The 20,686-nt window shown below is 37.9% G+C and overlaps 1 protein-coding gene across 3 annotated transcripts in view; it reads left to right on the top strand.

Moving 5' to 3' along the window:
* trim2a (tripartite motif containing 2a) overlaps positions 1-20,415 on the top strand; it is a 38,468-nt gene extending 18,053 nt beyond the window's left edge. For all 3 annotated transcript variants that reach the window (XM_015606778.3, XM_007230280.4, XM_007230279.4), the window contains exons 2-12: positions 7,243-7,421; positions 8,221-8,461; positions 8,866-9,017; positions 9,743-9,923; positions 12,332-13,061; positions 14,500-14,603; positions 14,704-14,871; positions 15,100-15,268; positions 15,575-15,645; positions 15,812-15,952; positions 16,930-20,415. In XM_015606778.3, the coding sequence (XP_015462264.2) occupies positions 7,288-7,421; positions 8,221-8,461; positions 8,866-9,017; positions 9,743-9,923; positions 12,332-13,061; positions 14,500-14,603; positions 14,704-14,871; positions 15,100-15,268; positions 15,575-15,645; positions 15,812-15,952; positions 16,930-17,082 (2,244 nt within the window). In that variant the 5' untranslated portion in view covers positions 7,243-7,287 and the 3' untranslated portion in view covers positions 17,083-20,415. The remainder of the gene's footprint in view (positions 1-7,242; positions 7,422-8,220; positions 8,462-8,865; positions 9,018-9,742; positions 9,924-12,331; positions 13,062-14,499; positions 14,604-14,703; positions 14,872-15,099; positions 15,269-15,574; positions 15,646-15,811; positions 15,953-16,929) is intronic.
* The last annotated feature ends 271 nt before the right edge of the window (positions 20,416-20,686 follow it).

Genomic DNA, 20,686 nt, shown 5'->3' with positions numbered 1-20,686 from the left:
TGAAGGTACAACTCAGGTCTGGAGGAGAAATAGAGCAGCAGAAGTCGTTTCTCACTGAATCAGAGTCAAAGCCTTCTCCTCAGCCGGTCTGGATCAGATGTCATTGACCCTCTTTCCCTCCCTTATCTGTGTTGCTATGGCGATATGGTCCCCTTCTGCGGTTGAATTATGTTCCAGTTCATTTGAATGGAATGACGGATGCCCTCAGGGCCCGGATCTGTGTCCTTTTTTTGGTAGCTTCCAGTGATGCAGAGAGTCTTGACCTAGCTAGTGTGGCTGCTGTGCTGCATGCTGTCAGACTGCCCTCTATACTTTAGACAGTAGCAGGCAACATGTTGCTAATATTGCCCCAGCTTTGTCTCATGTGGGTGTGTTTGAGTCTGCTAGTGTTTGTTACGTGTGGGCGTGCATTGACATGGTTGGTTAGCATGTTGGCTAATCTAGCAAGCCAGCTATTAAACTATCCATTACTTTCTTCTAGGGATTAATAATGATATCGAAATTATATTGGTATCAGGCAATAATTGCACTTTTAGAATTATTATTGTTATAACCGATACTTGTTTGACTTATTTATTGCATGCCGTTTTTAAGCTATTTTTATTATTATTTAATTAGTTTAAAATAACTATTGTTTCAGTTATCCTGTTAATTTAAGCAAAACTAAATTAAAGCTTTGACCAGTCTATGTAAGAACCAATTAGCTAAATAAACGTGAAACCAAAAATTGTGATGCCAAAAACTAATTTATAATGAGACTCGTGTTATTTTATTGTTTGCATATAGTTGGTTGAAAGCTTAAATGTAAGACATGTAAATGTTATGTTTGTTTCTATTCCTTAGTTAATACTAAGAGGTGTTGTCCAGACGATGAAGGAACACATAAGGAATCATGTATTAACTTTAAAGTGTTAAACAAACCAAAATACCATGTGAAGCATTTAGTAAGAACTTATCTGGGGTGCTGTCTTGCGGCTTCTGAGGACCTGAGGATGAAGTTATTCTGTTCAACAGAGGTAAATCTTGGTCTTCCTTCCCTGGGGTAGTCCTCATAGGAGCCAGTTTTATCATAATGTTTTTGATGATATCCTGCACTTAGGGATACTTTTATATCTAAAATATAAAACATAGTAGGATTTATTGAATACTTTTTGTATACTTAATAATTCCGTATGTTTTTCTTAATAGTTAAAATTCCAAATTTTTTAATAATAAAAAAACACTGAATTTAAGGTGTGTCCAAAGTGGTACTGTATATCGGTATTGGCATGAGCATATATACATGTGTAATATTGGCATTGGCCCAGAATTCCCACATCTCAACTCTAGCCTGCAGTACTGTCTTTGCTAACTAAAGGAAAGTAATAATAAATGTTGTTGAAATGCGCTCTTCTAAACCACAAATAGGGTCAGTGTTTCCGATTAGTTCAGTCTGCTATCAGTAAGCTAACCTGCATTTAAAATTAAGAGATATCCGTGTGAGAAAATAAAAACAAAATTGTGTCATTTTTAAGACTTAATTGATTGAAGCCATGGTAAGGATTTTTTAAAAATTATTTTTAAGGATCTGCCTAGAGCAACACTGACTTTGGTACAGTACAGCATCTCAAACCCTCAAAGTCACCCCCTCACTGTTGGACATGTTGGACAGTAAGATGACTCATTCAGTCTGTCTGTCAGATAACTCTGTGTAGGAGGACCTTGAGCTGAATAATAGAATCTTGCTGGCCTCAGCAAGTACCCCTCGCTGCAGAACCACAAGTCCAGGGGGTGGGGCTGGATCTGATCCAACTCTTCCTACGTCGTGTTTTCATTGGTCTGAAGCAGATCGGACTCTTCCCCATCCGGTTTTACTCACTCGCCTTTCGGAGTCAAGTAAACAATCACGAACGTGAAAGTAAGTTCATAATAGACACATTTTCATTTTGCTAATACTATTAATTAGTTTCGTTGGGTGATTTTACTTAATTGAAAATCTGATTGCTTCTGTTTGTTCGCCGTTTTGATTGTGTATTAATATCTGTAATAATAAATGAACATGGTAGCTGGTAGATAAGACACTCATTGGCATCCTTTATTTTAATTATTTATTTTTTATTTTGTCTTTAGGCCCTTTTTATTAAAGATAAAAAATGAAATAGTTAATATTTATATAGGAAATGTACAGCATTTTATTATGTTTGTAATCACAGACATGTTCCTTCTTTTAAATCTGTATTGTGTGATTTAAATGTGCTACGTAGCAAATAACATTTTGATCTATAAACGGTAAAAGTCTTAAGGTTGGGTTCCAGGATTTATTTGATAAGATAAAATAAGTCCTGGTCGGGAAACGTAAGCGACACGTGTTAAGTTTAACGACGAATTGAAATGCGATGACTTAAAACCAATGAAAAGAAGATATGGGTGGTCAGGAGATCAGGCTCCACCCCTTGGATCAGATCCAGCCCCACCCCCTGGACTTGTGGTTCTGCAGCGAGGGGTATCTCGGCCTCAGAGGATTTGAAAGCATTTTGTGACATTCCTATCCTTTAAATAAAGCTACTCTTGGATTAGCCTTTGTCCATTACACACACAGTTTAATTCGAAAAAGAGACAGATTCTTAGAACTGGGTGGATAGCAACCTTTTGTATTTAAAGTGTCCTTGGTAACTGCATCTAAGGGAAAATCTGAGAGTGACAGAGCGCATATGTATGTTACCCCAATAAATCCAAAAATGCAATCTCTGCTGATGTTTCAAGCTAAATTGCATGGAAATGTGGTTTTGCATGGATCTCCAAACATCTCAGGCAAATCGTAAGTTTAATCCATCAGGTTTAGTCAGACTAAGACCACCTCTTTAGATCGGACAAAAATTTGGTCAATGAAAGTCAAACATGGTAGGTTTCAAAGCATCTTGCACTTAGACGTACAGTTAGCTTGATTTAGACTACAGTCTATTCTGTTTACACTAGTTAGTTGGATTCTCTGTCTGAACAGCGACGCACTGTTTTAAGTCTCTCCAGGTCTTCTGCTAAGCGCCCTAAATGTTATTGTAAATATACTTATTAAACCAATAAAAAAGTTGTGAGTCCATCCTCAAACCTCCACTTTGTGTTATCATTAAAAATAGATCTGAAAAGTTCTAGTGCAGTCAGGCTTTTAAGCGATATACTGCATAGTGCTGCACTTTAGAGATGTTTCCGGAAGAAATAGGCCTTTTTGGCTGTAAATCATTTAACGAGGTAGTTGGCTTAACCTCACTGCAGGCCAAGCAGACTTCTGACCCACAGGCGCAGTTGAACCGTACAGCAGTCGGAACCATACAGCTGTGTGTTTATAGGTGCCACGTTAATGCCACAGTGTCCAGTGCCAGCCACTTTTAAACACAAGCTTTCAAAGGCTTTGGATAAAGAGTAAATAGTTATGGTGAGACTCAAAGAGTCATAAAGGGGAAAGTGAGGCTTAGGCTCAGACCAGTGCTGTGGAAGGCAGTAATCTTGGTGGGATTTGGTTCTAAAATCTCTTCCACACAGACTGGGAAACACATCAATGCATTTAAGATTTATAATAATGTGACAAAAACATATAATAGCAGAATTTAAAGGCAAATGCTATCCTTTTAGTAAGGCCACTTGATGATTATACACAGGCCTTTATTCCACAGAGGTGCAGAAAGTAAAGCATTAGTAGTATGGGAGTTGATTAAACAATAGGAGGTTAGTAAAGTATAAAACAGAATGAGAACAGCCTGTAGTTTTAGAACTACAAAGTGATCTTATATGCTTAGTGGAGCCGATACAATTAATAATGCTCTGTGTATTTGATTGGTGGAAAACATTTTGTAAAGAAAATTGGTTCACAAATGTTACAAGTCAAACAAACCATTTCATATAGCCACCATTTTTGCTATAACTAATAGACCCATTTATCCTGGGATACACTCTACATTTAATATAATGTACCAAAACGTATAACGGCAGAGTTTAAAGGCAGATGTTATTCATTTATTGAGGCCATTTTGTAAAACAAATCACAGGCCTTTATTCCACAGAGGTGCAGAAAGTCAAGCATAAGTAATATGTTTTAGTAGTAAAGAAATGGAAGTAGTGCTACACCAGTTTATGACTTGGGACCCATCCACATCTGAATAAGTTGTGAGGTGTTATCTTGTATGTGAGGCTAAATGTCGGCCAAGGTGGCCTTTGTCATGTTAGTGTGTTATTCATCATGTCCTCTGTCTTATTTATATTATTTAAAGGTAATCAAACCATTTCACAAATAGTTGTATTGTGTATGAATGTGTGACTAATGAAGTTATATTTTGATTTAATTATTCAGACTGTTGTACGACATCATAATAAGTGAATTGTAATGCAGTTGACGAATCAGCTTCTACTTGTAGAAACAAGCACTTGCGCACCAGTTCCTTATTAGTATATAATTTCATACAGGACATACATTCAAACTAGTCCCAGTACATCTGAAATACAAGTAATGATGGAGCATGCTAATGCATATTCTGTCCCACACAGCATTCAGATTTCAGTCTGACTAAAAAGAGACACATTTGACTACCATGTACAATACAGATACTAGTCCTATGAGCTGACTAGGTGTACATGGGGTTCAGTTTCGTGTGCAGCTTGAGTGATGGTTATTCTTTTGATCTGTCAGTCGTCACACACCTGCAGCTGAACTATTTCCCTCAGCATTTGATGTTTTATCTCTTTGATCCTCTTCCAAGTATCTTCAAACTATTTTGCAGTACGTTGCTACAGTATTCAAATCCAGTTAGGCCTGCTGCACACTGGAATAGTGAATAGAGAAGACAATACTGAAGGGTTCTTCAGTAAAGGCAGTGGGTTCTATGCAGATCCATGCCTGCTCAAATGGGGCATTCATATACACCGATCCAGCAGAACATTATGAAGGCTGACAACACCAATTAATCAGATAACATGCTAGTCTAAATGACTAGTACGTAGTGTTGTTAGCTGCTGTTAGCCACTTTGGCAGTTCAGGTAAAACTGTTGCCAGATCAGTTGTGACAATGTGAAGAACAAGCCCAGTTCACGCTCCTCCATCTGTGCCATGGCCTGGATTTGACCCCTCCAAGCTCTGTAATTCCCTCTTACTACATCATGGCCTAGCCTGTGTTCAGTCAGGGTGTATTGTTGTTGTTTATAGGGATTGTATATGGCACAGATTCAAACACTGCCCATGTTTTTTTGTTGTTTTGGAATACAATGTTTGATGTTGGAGCAACATTTCTCAGAATTTGCAGCAACAGAAGAGCTATTCGTTAATGTAGAATTGCTTAGACAACTGTCAGATTGTCCTCTATTATTATTATTATTATTATACAGTGACAGAACATTGCTGAATTTAAGCAAGTTTTATTGCTGAACATTGCGTAGCACTGCTAAGGTCTAAAATGTTTGTTCACCCATCTAAAATTACACTTGTAAAATAGTTTAGTACTCTGAACTAAATACTTTCATTCCAATGGCTTAAACATTGAATATTCTAGACACCCTTACATTTGGAAACTGTACAGTGTAAGAAAAGAAGAGGCAATGTAACCTGTTTATGTAAAAAATACAGAATATATATAAAATACTGACATAAAAAGTACAACAATATTAGCTAGTCAAGGTAGGTGTGCCTGTCATCTGTGATAATAAATAATACATTATAAATCTAAGCAATTATTCTTTCATCACATTTAACTTACTATAAAATAAAGTAGAGAATTTGCCATTTACTCATTACAACAGCCACACCTGACCTATGCATTACAATAGCCCACACTAACCCAATCGGTTTAATACAGTATAGCTTCCATGATTTAGCTGGTTCCAAATATTAATACTAAACTGTTTATTTTACAATAATACACAATATTACTCCACGGGATCCTGATAACCATTTACACACTATTCACACATTTCAGCAGCAACAACACATTTAGTGGTATTATTTACACCTGATTTTCACCTGATAACACCCACACTACCAATGCCTGCAGCACATGCTAGTATCATCATATTTACACATCATGTTGAAGAAATGCTAACACTGTACTAGTTAGGAAACTCAATTTTTCCCCCAGTTTATTTGTTTGGTTTGTATTTGGTTTTTTTTTTTTGTTTTTTTTTTGCTACAACAAACACTGTTTTACTAGCTAGCGTTAGGTAGTACAAAGCTGGCTGTGTGAGTAGGCTACTGATTTAAATAGTAAAAACTCTGTCTAGCACTGAATCTACACTGCTTATTATAAAAGCCAGTCAAAAGCCTTTCTCTGGTTGGCTGATGAGTGAATGAGCTTCACCTGTGTGTCGTTAGCCTGCACCCTGAAGCCCTGTCAGTTCTTGGTAGAATAAAAGAACAACTCACATGGCTGCCTTGATGTTTGAGTAGCATTTTCCTAATTTTGCAGCAATATATTATGTATAACATAATATTTGAATATAATCAGACAATTTTTAATTATAACTGATTCATTATGAACGATTCACTGAAGCTTATGTTAATACTATATATATATATATATATATATATATATATATATATATATATATATATATATATATATATATATTATTATTATTAAAGTTAAACCCCCTCTATAAACATATTAACCTTGTCAGATATAACTGTTCATATATACTAGATATGGTTATAAACCCATATATATGTTAACCATTAGTACTGACTTTTATATACACGCAAAGCTGATTGAAAAAAATAGTCTAAGTAAGATTTGCTTTAAAAGTTTTGTGTTTTTGTTAGTCTTTAGCATGGATTTCAGGTGGCTGGCTTCCTTCCACCACACAGTCTTGCCTCTGTGGAGCCAGAAATAGTAGATATGACCAAGTTGTAAGGACTTTGTTGTAGAAATGTGTGCAAGGTTTTTATTGGATATTTGGCTGAGCATATTGTGGATATCCTCAATACTTTAAGAACACTGACCAACTAAAACAAAAAATTTGGTACTTAGAAAAATATTTTTATTTAATAAACCACAGCACATCTTGAAATAAAATCACTGTACTAAGTATGCAACATTTTTTAAATAGTAGCTTTTAAGAATCTTACACCACTGAAGCATTTTGTCAGTGTGTCAAAAGACTGTGTTAATATTGTTCGAATAAACCCAACCCAAACTAACTGGAAATTAATTGACATCTGACAACCAGTATCGGACTGTGTATTTTTACAGAAATAATAAACTATTTTCTATCTGTCTCTGTGTCCAGGCTGCAGGCTAAGCGAGAGTGTGAGAGCTGTGTGAGAGCTTTAGGATGGCCAGTGAAGGCTCTACCCTTCCAAGCCCCGTGGTGCGCCAGATCGACAAGCAGTTCCTGATCTGCAGCATATGCCTGGATCGCTACGACAACCCCAAGGTCCTCCCCTGTCTCCACACCTTCTGTGAAAGGTAGGGGTGAAGTTAGAGTCACACCTTTTGAGTTTTTATTTTGTATTGCAATCATCTGAAATTATATTTTAAACAAATTTATTTTGAGCTTTTTGATTTGATTGGATGTTAATCTGAAGTTGAATTTCTGAACTGATTTTTGCACTGAATTGGAACTGGGTGGGTAGATGGCACTCTCGTCCCACATTACTCTCAAGCTGATGTTAGTCAGCACAGGCTGTGCTTTCCTTCTAGTGTTGGCTGACTTCAAATATACTGGAGGAGGCATGTGCTAGTCTTTACCTTCCTGGTGTTTGATGACATTGCTAGTGAAAAGGGAAGTGCAGCTGAGTGGGTGGGATTACCTCCATGCTCACTGTTCAATGTTATTTCTGATTCTCTTAATATTGCATTTCTGTAAAGCTGTTTTGTGACAACATCTGTTGTAAAAAGCTTTACAAATACATTTAATTTGATTTAATAATTGACATAATTAGGGAGGAAAGCAGGAGAAAAAAAATAAAACATTAATTTTGATTCATTTAAGTATACCATTACATTGGCACCATCTAGAGGACAGTTGTGGTTATTGCTGTCCATTTATAGGGTTATTTATAATTAGAAATGTACTATTATTTTATGTTGGACATGGTTGTGGAGTGTGTGTTGTGCTGCCTTTGCACTTTTTTTTTATTAAAGTGGACACACAGATGAGTATGAGGTCATTGGACCATCACTGTCCTTTCTATCTGTGGGAGATGATTTTTGTAGCTTGTGTATTGGTTGACTGGGTTTTTATAGCCCTGTTCTGTTTGTTCAGGTGCCTGCAGAACTATATCCCAGCCCACAGCCTGACGCTGTCGTGCCCCGTGTGCCGCCAGACGTCCATCCTGCCAGAGAAAGGCGTGGCGGCCCTGCAGAGCAACTTCTTCATCACCAACCTGATGGAGGTGCTGAAGAGGGGCCCGGACAGCGGCCGAGGAGACGAGCGTACCGGACTGGACTCCATTGAGTCCGTGGCAACAGGACAGCCTCTCTCCTGCCCAAACCACGGAGGCAATGTATGATTCTGTTGTTTTCTGCAGAAGATGTTGTTTTTCTGTATTAGATCATGCATTTTTGGCAGCCCTTTTCAGAGCAACAGTTTGCCATGAACAGTTTGCACATTGCTGTCTCATGACATGATTTTGGTGAGCACTACAATGTTATCTGAAGATTTATCTCTTTGAATGTCTTGTATCTAGTTCTTATAAAAATATGCAATGTACATTAGTGCTCAGAGGAGGAATGTTGGCATCCCAAACCTGTTCTGAGGAGGGTAATTTTCTTAACATCTCATTAAGATTCTGGTTCTACGGTAACTTTCCTCCGAAGACATTCTTACTGTACCTGTTTTTTTCTGTTTTTTTTCTGTGTCTGCCTGTCTTGTCATGTGCATGGAGCTTATCTCAGTTGCTTTCATCAGGTGATGGAGTTTTACTGCCCGCCGTGTGAGACAGCTATGTGTGAGGAGTGCACCAGCGGAGAACATGCAGAGCATGCTACTGTGCCCCTCAAAGACGTCCTGGAGCAGCATAAAGCCTCCCTGCAGGAGCAGCTAGATGCCGTCAAACAGAGGTAAGCAGCTGGGCGTGTGGTGTTGCGGTTTATTAGATTCTTAAGAAATCAACACAGTAGGTTCTAGAGATACACCAAAACTAAATATACACTTTTTGCAAGGTTTTCATTAATTTTGCCATTTGTTTACACTGAATAAATTAAATAACCTAAATGTATTTTGCATTGCTTTTCAAAGAAAAGGCAATTACAAAAATACAAATTTAAAACACTTAACCTTTTCAATATCCCAGCAGACAAACCAATAATGTACAATATATTTACTGTACCTCAACATTGCTATTCTATTTAGGAATTTACTTGAGCTGTGGTACTTCAGTCATAAATGTACATTAATAATCCTTCTCAAGTTACATTTGAGTAAAAATTACACAGAAAAAGGCAGACAGACTTTTGGTAAACAAACAAATGCTAAGGCTAAGTTAGTTTAGTTAACAGTACCATCCTAGCACTGTAAAGTTTGTATTATTCAGTTGAAAAACAGCCAGTTCGCTATGAGGTAGGAAACTGAGTAAATGTGATGCTGAATAATAGAGCATACAAAAAACTTAAACCTTTAATTTTTAGTGGAGATGAGAGGTAGGGGGAGAGTTTGCAGTGTGGCTGCAGCTGAAATATAGGAAATAAAGGTGTTAAAAGTACCGGTATTAAAAAAAGAACTTATCTTATATTTACCTTACATTAACGTACATGCTGTTTCCTGTTCCATCACTTTTTTTTTCCAGACTTCCAGAGATCGATTCTGCCTTGCAGGTGCTATCAGAGATCCTGCAACAGCTGACAAATCAGAAGAGTTTGATCGAGGATGACATCCATGCCACCTTCGATGAGCTGCAGAAGACTCTAAATGTCCGCAAGAGCGTGCTGCTCATGGAGCTGGAGGTCAATTATGGACTCAAACAGAAAGTTAGTGTACCTAATTGAGCCTTGTCGTTTCGGTGCTTCACTAACACCATAACAGTGTTAATATAAACATTATATATTTTGTATTTAATTGATGTGGCTATCCTGACAATCACAGTTCTAGTTGGCCTATGTTTGTGAGTGCCAGTCTTTAACCATGTCACTGTTACTAATTCAATGTTACTAATTTTTATTATAACATATAATAATGCAGTTACACTTCTAGTATTTTGTGCAACCATACCAGAAGCATGTGAAACCATGCACGAGTCCAAAAAATATAAGAGTAAAAAAGTATAAACAGTAGAAAAAACACACAAACAGCGCCTTCACAGCAGTAGATCAGTGTTGACATAGTTTACATACTTCAGAGTTTTGCATGACTTTTTGGCCTGCTTTTAAAGTTTACTACTTCCTCCCACAAGTCTAGTCCAAACAGGGTATGTGCAGATCCTTAAAAAGTCTTTAAAAATCTTGCATTTGTTTATAAAAAAAAGCACACAAATTTGTCTTAAAACAGCTTAAATTGGTCTCTTGAATGTCTTCCAAATGCAGCAGTCAATTGCATTTCACAGTTTCCAAACTTTATATGCAAGTAAGCTTACTGACTTAATATCAGACTGAACTATATGGTATCAACAGAATTGTTTACAGTTTTGAGGGGCGCTATTTTGAGATGCATTCATTACCTCCTTTTAGACAGCGTACATGGTATTGTAGGCATTGCTAAATTGTTGATATCTGTGTTTGATAATCCTGATTTTATTTATGTTTCTTATAAATATTGACTTGTCAGCGAAGCTAATTATTTTTAATTTTGTAAAAAATCTTATTTAATTTCCCCATACCTGTAGATACCCAGGCAACACTCAGATAATAAAAATAAACAGCTGCAGCTGCAGCACACACATCCACACACACACACACACACAGCACCATGTGGCTCAATCTGGAGGTGTGGCACTGGAGGCTTGGTCACATGGGAATGATTCACCAGGAAAACAGGCTGAACAGCCCCACACAGGCCAGTCTACCCTTAAGCTAGATTCTGAGTAAGCTAGATTCTGTGTAACAGGTGGATTTGATTTACTGTTGAAGTTTGACGTGGTTTGATGGATGAACACAGCGATGAAGAGCTTGAGGTGAGGTAGTTTTAGAAGGATTTGGTGACCGTGGTTTGGATTGTATTGGATTGGACAGACTATAGATAGTATTATATTATGTTTGTTATTATTAGAAGGTAGTTTGATTATTGTGATGTCTGAAAACACTAGTAATAATTTAAATTCTCATGAAAAAGTTCATTTTCAACAAATATGTTTATTTGCTTATGTGTGTTGATTAGGTGTTTGTTTGGATGTATGACAGTGGTTAGAAGCCATTGTCCCACATCCACGTCTTTTCTGTTTACTATGATCAGAAAATACAACAATACATATTGTTTTTCCAGCTACATTTTCTCTAGAAAGTGCATGAGAGAGTAAAAGCATCAGCTGTATGGAACAACTGCAGATAACACTGAAACGGAAGGCGTCAAGCCATAAGTAAACAAGCTGTTATATCAGCAGCTAAAGATACGGTGTCAGTAACAGTTACGTAAACCACGTTGTGTATGAGAACTGTTTTAGCTGGTCTTCACATGATCAAAGACAGTAACTAATGTTTAAGAATCTTCTCAGTGCTTACAGGGCAGTGCCTCAGTTGGATAATGACTGCTTTTGTTAATGAAAGGGTATTGTGGGACTGTGTAAGTGATGTCTGGATGTGTTCAAATGTCCAGTTTAATGTTCGCTTTATTTTTCTGGTGGGTAATTATAATTTCTATTTTCGGGGTTGGCTCTGCCCCTGCCTCTTTCATACGGCATGATCTGTGAGAGTCCAGACATTGGGCTGACGACAAATACTAACTTAACATTAATTGTTATCTATCACATTAATACTATTGAAATTAAATATGTTTAGTCTTCCTGGTACTAGAGGATGACCAACACAAACAGCAAAAGTGCAGCAACAGGTTCTGAGCTTCTGTCTCTGACTTTATCTACAAGGTAGACTTATCTACAAGGACAGTGAGTGATTAAACACAGTGTTTAAAAACTCCATCAGCACTGCTGTATCTGATTTACTCATTCCAGTACAACACACAATAACACCTTATCATTGTCACTGCAGTGCTGAGAATGACTGATAATAATAATAGCTGCTCTGTGGTGGTCGTGTGGGTCCTGAATATTGAAGAACAGGGTGAATGGAGGATAATAATAAAATATGCGGAGAAACAGATACAAAAAACAGTGTGGAATTATACAACAGATCTACAAAGTGTCCTATATGCTCAGTGGAGCTGAATATTGGACAATTTGTGTAGAAACAAGCAGATTGCGTTTATTTCTGTTTGTGTTTATGTGCAGGTGCTGCAGACGCAGTTGGCCTCGCTCCTGCAGGGTCAGGACGGCATGCGCAGCAGCTGCAGCTTCACCGAGCAGGCGCTGAGCCACGGATCCGAGGCTGAGGTTTTACTGGTGAAGAAGCAGATGAGCGAGCGCCTGGGAGAATTGGCCAATCAGGACTTGCCGCTGCAGCCCGAGGAGAACAGCCAGCTGGAGTTTCTGGTCGAGACAGAGGGTTTGAGGAAGTCCATCCACAACCTAGGTGCCATCGTTACCACCAACGCTGTCGCAGGGGAAACTGTAGCGACAGGTGAGGGACTGCGTCACTGCACGGCAGGGCGTCCCACGTCCGTCACAGTAACAACTAAGGACAAGGACGGCGGTCTGTGCCGGATGGGCGGCGCGCTACTGACTGCCCAGCTGAGTGACGTAGAGGATGGGATACCTTTCAACGAGGGTGAGCTCATGGACCACAAGAACGGGACATACGAGTTCCTGTACACGCTGCCCCGAGAGGGACGCTTCACGCTCTCTCTACGACTCTACGGCCACCACATCCGCGGGAGTCCCTTCAGCATTCGAGCCAACAAACCTGTTGACCCTCTGGCCAATGCTGATGGTGCCAAAAAGAGGCTGAAGTCACCAGGCAGCGGCCATGTCAAACAGCGCGCCATCAAACGGCCAGCCAGCATGTACAGCTCAGGGAGGAGGAAGGAAAACCCCATTGAGGACGACCTCATGTTTCGAATCGGTAGGTTTGCACTCTGATAAGAATAATCTCTCTGCAAATCAAATCTTAACCATTAGAGTATAATTCAAATTAAGACTGAATTACTTTACTATCAGCTGTTTTACACTGCAGGCCTAAATAGTTATTAAGGCTGCACTGTACGATTACCGCCAGTGCAAATCTGATAAACTGGTGTGAAAATAAACCATGCCAAATGAAGCAACATTGTACTGATGTTACTGTGCCTGTGTGATTTTATGCACAGTGTATGCAGTATCCTAAAAAAATTATGTGGACAACATTAGCATCCAGTATTTTCACAATTTTTATTTATTGTTGCAATTACAGTGGGAAATTCAACATTTTTTTTATTGTTATCAAGAGCTTTGGTTTATTGAGTTTTAAATGTAGTATGTAGATCAATAGTATGTTTCACTACAGAGAGCATAATTCTGAATTTTTTATGTAGAGCTTTTGATTTGTGTTTGTGAAACTCATTTTTATATGCGATGTATTAAGTTAAGGTTTTGGCATTTTTCGTAACACCGAAAATACAGCATGCTGGATATCTTAATATTTAAAAGGACCATTAAGGATTATATTTTCATTGGCAAATGATAAAATTATCAAATGTGTTGTCAGATATTAAGGAAATCTTGTAAAATTCCAGCAGTGTCATCTTTTGAATGCAGAGTCTCTGTTTTATTACTACAACTGTGCAGTACATCACAAAAGTCTGTGTGGGTGTGGCCTCTGTTGCCAGGTATAGAATTAGCGGTGCCACAGCCATCAAAGCTAGACAGCAGAAAGGTTAATTTCAAATTAAAAAATAAAAAGCCTCAGCTTTTGCCAGAAATCTCAGTGATCAAAGACAGAATAAAACAAGAGTAAATTTTGGCAGTGAGTTTGACAGGAGAAGACAAGAGAAGACTTCAAACTCAGTAGGACTACAAGACAGAAGCAGAGCTGCTGCTTTTCACCTGAACAGGTTAGCTACTTTAGCCAGGTCATTTATCATAACCAGTTATTTATCACAACTACTAGGTTAGCTTACTAGGGACAGGTATTTTAATTAATAAAAATAATCAGTGGATTATGTGCAGCTGGAATAACAAGGCAGAGGGTATTGAGGTAGCTAGCTAGGTTAGCTAAAATGATCTGGACTATGCTGGCTAGCACAGTCATGCTACACATGCTAACGTGTACTGCAGTCAGGCACAATGGAGGAGCAGACAATAGGTTTTGATTAATACCACAGCAGGGGTGAATATGCTGAAAATATTTGCCAGAAACCCGAAAGTTAGACTCTAAACCAAAGCATTTCCAGACAGTCGGTGCATGTATGTTCTCTTTTGTAAATAAATAGCATAATATTTATAAATACTGCAAAATATTCCAGTGTGAAGTAATATTAAATGGGCTTTTGCATTGCACTATAACCTTGGTATTTGCATTATAGGAACTAAAGGAAGAAATAAGGGAGAATTCACCAACCTGCAGGGAGTGGCAGCTTCCAATGTTGGAAAAGTCTTAATAGCAGACAGTAACAATCAGTGTGTTCAGGTAAGTGTAAAAACGTGAGAAAGTTGGCTAAAAGTCCAATTTTTTTTTAAATGTCCTAGATTAGTAAGGAGCGTTTTGTAATTGCCTATGCTTTCTGCAGATATTTTCTAATGATGGACAGTTTAAGAGTCGTTTTGGGGTGCGTGGGCGATCGCCAGGGCAGCTCCAGCGGCCCACCGGAGTTGCTGTGCACCCCACCGGTGACATCATCATCGCAGATTATGATAACAAATGGGTCAGCATTTTTTCCAACGATGGAAAATTTAAGGTAAGGGGAATTCACAAAGCTCAACATCCCAATGCAAATTATTAAAATATATAAAGCACAAACCCATGCTCTCTCTGGGTGGGTAGATGGCACTCTCTCCCTTGGCCATCACAGGTGAATGTTAGCTAATGCATCAGAGACAGGCACACAGACAGATACTTACATACTTCATTGATCCTAAAAGAAATGTAAGGTAGATCTAACTTTACCTTTACTCTCCTCTACCAGACTAAAATCGGCTCAGGGAAGCTGATGGGTCCTAAAGGTGTGACAGTTGACAGAAATGGCCACATCATCGTGGTGGACAACAAAGCCTGCTGTGTCTTCATCTTCCAGCCCAACGGCAAACTCGTCACCAAGTTTGGCAATCGTGGTAATGGTGACAAACAGTTTGCAGGTAATCCCCAAGGCAATTTTATCTGAATTATATCGGTACTGACAGATTATTGCTTTTTTTTTTTTTTTAATCATCGGCCGATTTGGCAGATGTTTTAAACCAATCATTCTAAATAAATAAAAGTACCAAGTGAGGCTGATTGCAGTTCTACAATTAATCAACACTTCGCAGCACTACTTAAAAATCCAAGCAATGGATTTTTGCCTTTTTTGATTTTACTGTACTGAGATTATTGCATGAGAATATAAGGAATAGTAGAGGCATAAATGAGAGCCTTATTCCCTTCCTCTGTTTGGTCTTTAATAGGTCCCCATTTTGCAGCAGTGAACCAGAATAATGAAATCATTGTAACTGATTTCCATAACCACTCTGTAAAGGTATGTTCTTATATTGATGCATTATCTTTAACATGCTATTTAATAAAAAAATTATAGTAAACAGAAACTATTATACTTATGCAACGGGGCATATTCTTGATCAGATAAACTGCATAAAGTGTGATGTATCTTGTTTTAAATGTATTTTTTAATCTGCCATGTACAGGTATTTAATCCAGAGGGAGAATTTCTGCTGAAGTTTGGCTCAAATGGTGAGGGAAATGGCCAGTTTAATGCCCCCACTGGAGTTGCAGTGGATGTCAATGGCAATATCATAGTAGCTGACTGGGGCAATAGCAGAATACAGGTATTATCTGCTTTCTTAATAGTGGGCCACCTGTGTTGCTCCAAGATTACACAATATGTAATAAACACGTTGATAGTTGATTGTTATCATCATAGTAGTCTAAAAAGTTAATACATTAACCAGTTTACATCTGCAATATAAAATACTCATGCTCATGTGGGGCCTGTATGGACAGCTTAACTGGGAATAGGGTTGGGACAAAATATCCTTATCACAGTATATCGTATTGCTTTAGTATTTGATACATTATCAATACATGGCATCAAATATTTATATTTTTATTGAAAATAGGCACTATAAACCCCCTAAGACTAATACTAATACTAAGACTTAATAACTTTAACTTCTTAATTACTCTATGTGGTGGCACTATAATTAAATGAATCGTGTAAACATGTGGTGAAGAATATTGTTTTTTAAATTCTGTAAAACTGACACTGATAATCCATCATTCCTGGTATTTGCTTATTTAGGAGGTTTTTATCCTCTTCAGTAACACAGATGTTGCGAGGTATCGTAGAGAAATTTCTTGCTATATCGATTCCGTTAACTGGTCCCTCATTTATTTTAGGTCATATTGCAGTGTTTATTCTAGTTTTGTTGTTTATTCCATTCCAAGAGACAACATAGACAAAATGATGAGTATCAGAGTTAACATAATGCTAAAAACACATAGGCGGTTTACTATAGCCACACAAGGACTTCGGTCTATCATCAACTCAGCGAGTAATCCTGCTTGGAAATACAGTTCCATCACAGCTAAGCGTTCCAGCGAAAGTCAGGAGCATTCTTAAACCCAGCTGTTAGCAAATGCTGCAGGTCTCGCCAGGGCTGGAACGAGTTAGCCGCATTACATGGTTTAAAACCATTAAACTGCTCCAAGGCAGGCGTCTGTGTCCTTTTGAGGGTTTAATATTAACTTTACAAAGTCTATAATATATTAAACCCTCATTAACATCTTATATTTTGTGTTCCAGGTGTTTGATGGCAGCGGATCTTTTCTTTCCTACATCAACACCTCCGCTGACCCGCTCTACGGCCCACAGGGACTGGCCCTGACCTCCGACGGCCATGTGGTGGTGGCTGACTCGGGGAACCACTGTTTTAAAGTTTACCGATATCTTCAATAACACTCCCCCGTCCCTCATCCCTCACTGCTCAAAACACAGACGTTTGTGCTCATCTCCCAGCTCGGCCTCACCACACTCTCTGTGCCATACACCACCCTTGCGTCACATCGTCCTCTGTGGCGTCTATACTGACCTACTTCCTGCTCTCTGAGCTTTCAAAGGCACTTACTTCATTCTTACCTGTTCTTTTTATTTGAAAGAAAATAGGATTACACACTGGTGGGGAGGGAGGGAGTCGGATGCTGGAGTTCTTTCTGAAGCTGATTCTGGTGGAGTGCTGAATGAAGAATGCTGTTTTGGAGATTTGAAGAAAGGTAAAAGGTTAAAAAAAAAAAAAAAAAAAAGAGTTTGAATATTACAGCACTGAGGACACAGGCAGTGAAGCCAGTAGTGTTATGAAAGACTGATATGATTACAGTTTACATCAATGACTGTATATAAGTACGGACACTGTGATTCCATTTACTTCCAAAAATCAGAGCCTGTGCAGTGAAACCAAAAGTGCAGTCAGATTCGCCTACTCATTTGGTAGCCCCACCCTCTTTTCCCAGACCAAGTGTCTCAGGCCGCCTTCATTGAGTTTGTAGCACAGCCTTGAAAACCACTAGTGGAGCGTTTTGTATGGCTACAACTGTAAAAGTGCAGTTCATGTATTCTATGACCAAACTACATTTCCATTTTCATTAAATTATATCAAATACAGTACCAGGTCTTATCTCTGTTTACTGCTGAGACAAACTAAGGCTGCTGCGGTCTAGTGTGACGAAAAGTCCAGCACGTCTAACTGTTAACGTCAGCTGGCTATTGGAAAAAAGCTAATTGCATAAAATTGGTCGTTTTACACTAATATCAGACTTGCCAAAATAGAAAACTGCAAAAAATGTTAATGCAACCAAAGTTAATAAAGAGGATAAAAGTGAGTTGGAAAATGGGCGTGGCTGTTTTTATCATTGAAACATATGAGGCTGGGTGGGGCTACACATCATACTGCAACCAAAAAGCAGGCTAGTACTAGTAACCAGTACTAGTTTTTGTTTTGTCCATGTTTATATACAGTCAATAGTTCAGATCATGTTAACACTGTTTACTGTGCTTCTGGGAAATGAAGTCAGGATTCAAACAGTTGAATACTGTGATCAGCCTCGTTTTACCCATTTCAAATCTTTTATTTATAAAGATGTGACAGCATAGTCTGAAATTAAACACACAGGTCAACCCATAGATAAAGTCCTGCCGTGTTCTCTGTCCAAAACAATATGTTCTACTATTTTAGGAGGACATAACAGTGTGTTTACGGGGTCATCTTTAAAAAACAAAAACAAAAAAACAAGAATGCACTGGAATTTAAGGGATGTAATCACAGTTGATTATTAGGCTGATTATGAACACAATAAGCATTCTGTGTGTCTGTTTATGTGTGTCTGATGCCCACAAAAGGCCGTGTGTGATTATTAAGCATGTACAGTCCGTTATTCATGTTTACTCTGTAATATGCAACAAGAAAGGGAAGCACTTATTATTATTTAAAAAAAAAATAAATAAATAAGCTCCTTGAGCCTTAAGGCCAGATTTTGTTTAAAAAAATTCAATTTGTATTTAATTTATAGCACCTTTTTAACCCCTCATTATTATTGATTATGTGTTTGTCTTTCAGTGCCGGGGTCTGTTATTGTGTTACACAAGTTTAACACAAATTCATCACCAGTTTTTCTTGCCTGTGGTTGGAGATATACTTGCTGCTAGCTAAGCATTTGTGTATGCAGGATGTCTGCCTTCCGTATCCTGCGTCTGTTTGGTGTGTCTGTTGTGCACAAAAATACAAAAGATTCGTCCCGTTTAAAAGGTTTAAAACTGGAATTTAATAGCTTAAAAATTATGTTTGCAGCACTGGAACATTTGATATTGTTGTGTTGAGACAGTTAGTATTTGTGTTAGTATAAAAATGATCAAACATTTATAAATTATGATTTTCCTTAATTGCTCCATATGAACCCATTCATTGTGGACTCACTTGGGAGTGCCCTCTAGTATCTGACAATCCCAAAACACATTCTAAAATTAGTATTCTCCACTGTAAAAGTTGTTCTTGGCATTGTGGCAGCCTGTAGTGGAAGCCTCGAGTAATTCTAGTAGCACATAGGTGCACACAGTTCACAGCGCAGCCGGTTATCTACACATATGTACAGCCAAACAGCAAGTATATCTCTAGCTTAATGTGTATCAGCAGAGCTCTCTCTAGGACACTTTCATATAATACACCATGAATAGCTAAAGAAGAATGGCTACTATGGTTGTGGCCTCCAACACAGCATGCTTTAACTTATGAACAATGCAGAACCTTGTTACAGAACCTTGTTGCAGAACCATGATGCCAAATGGAACAGAAGTGCCCGTAGTGTTGAGTTAACAATTAGAAGTAAGTGTTAACTACAGAACATGTTTCTAAGTGATAGTTTAGAGAGAGATATCCTGATCCTGTTAATTTTCCTGCACATATTCTAGCAAGCCCCACCTCCTACACCATGCTTATGCAATATCAGAGTCCTGGTTTTGTATTCTGGGATGTCTCAGGCTGCGCATGAGTGAAAACAGACCCTGTTAGTATTAATACAGCACTTGAAGCGACGCTGAAACTAAAATATATTAATGATCTTCATCTTCTATGTGATGTATTTACGTATTGCAGCTCAATATGTTAAAAATAAGCTGCGGTGTGAAGTTTGTGTTTTGTGATGATTACATCACGTCTTACACTATGAGATTTCAGAATTGAGATTTACTGTCTTTGAGTTTTACCATTATCTGATTACCCAGATTCATGTAAATACGTCAGATTACTGATGAACTGATATTACTGATGTTCTGCAGTGATCAGATTCTCTTATTTATCAAATTAACGGAATAATCATTAAAAACTAGATCTGGCTAGATGTGTCCAAAATAGTAGGCAGATCTGTAGATCATGCTAAAGTGACAGAAAATGTCAAACTGATAAATTGATATTCAGATGTTTTTGTTTCAAAAAGAAATTTTACACATTATTTGTTTGTAAAACACTAAAATAACATCTAAAATAAAATGTTATATTAAGACATATTGAATGTGATTATATGTTTAAATGACAGCTGAGCTTGAGGCTTTTAAAAAAAAAGCAATTCTGTAAAAATACTAAACCATTTTTCTCACAGATAAAAACAACCGCTAACTCTGTGTTTGGGTATTACCTTGACTGAATTCTGGTTTTATTGCAGTGCAGGAGGTGGAGCTTATCAGAATAAAGTTAGGAAACAGAGCATTCTTTGGTTCTTCAATAAAACATACAAGTTTAACTAATTTTCACTAAAGATGTCCTTTACTAGCTGTTTGTTTGTTTGTTTGTTTGTTTGTTTGTTTGTTTGTTTGTGTGCTGCCCTGTCTTAACATGGTACATTCCAAATTTAGGGAGTTTTTCACCACTTTACTGGTGTTTTGTAAAGTCCAGAGCCCTCATCTAGCAAATTTATGCTTTGCTCTTATGGTCATTTTTTTCTTTCTTTTTTTTGGTCAGGATTGTGTACACATTAATAAAAGTCATTTGGACACAACATAACCTGCCTAGGAGTGT

The sequence above is a fragment of the Astyanax mexicanus genome, chromosome 25 (assembly GCF_023375975.1).
Source record: "Astyanax mexicanus isolate ESR-SI-001 chromosome 25, AstMex3_surface, whole genome shotgun sequence".
In the NCBI taxonomy this organism is placed as follows: domain Eukaryota; kingdom Metazoa; phylum Chordata; class Actinopteri; order Characiformes; family Acestrorhamphidae; genus Astyanax; species Astyanax mexicanus.
The sequence above is the reverse complement of the archived record's forward strand: the minus strand, read 5'-3'. Positions and strand labels throughout refer to the sequence as shown.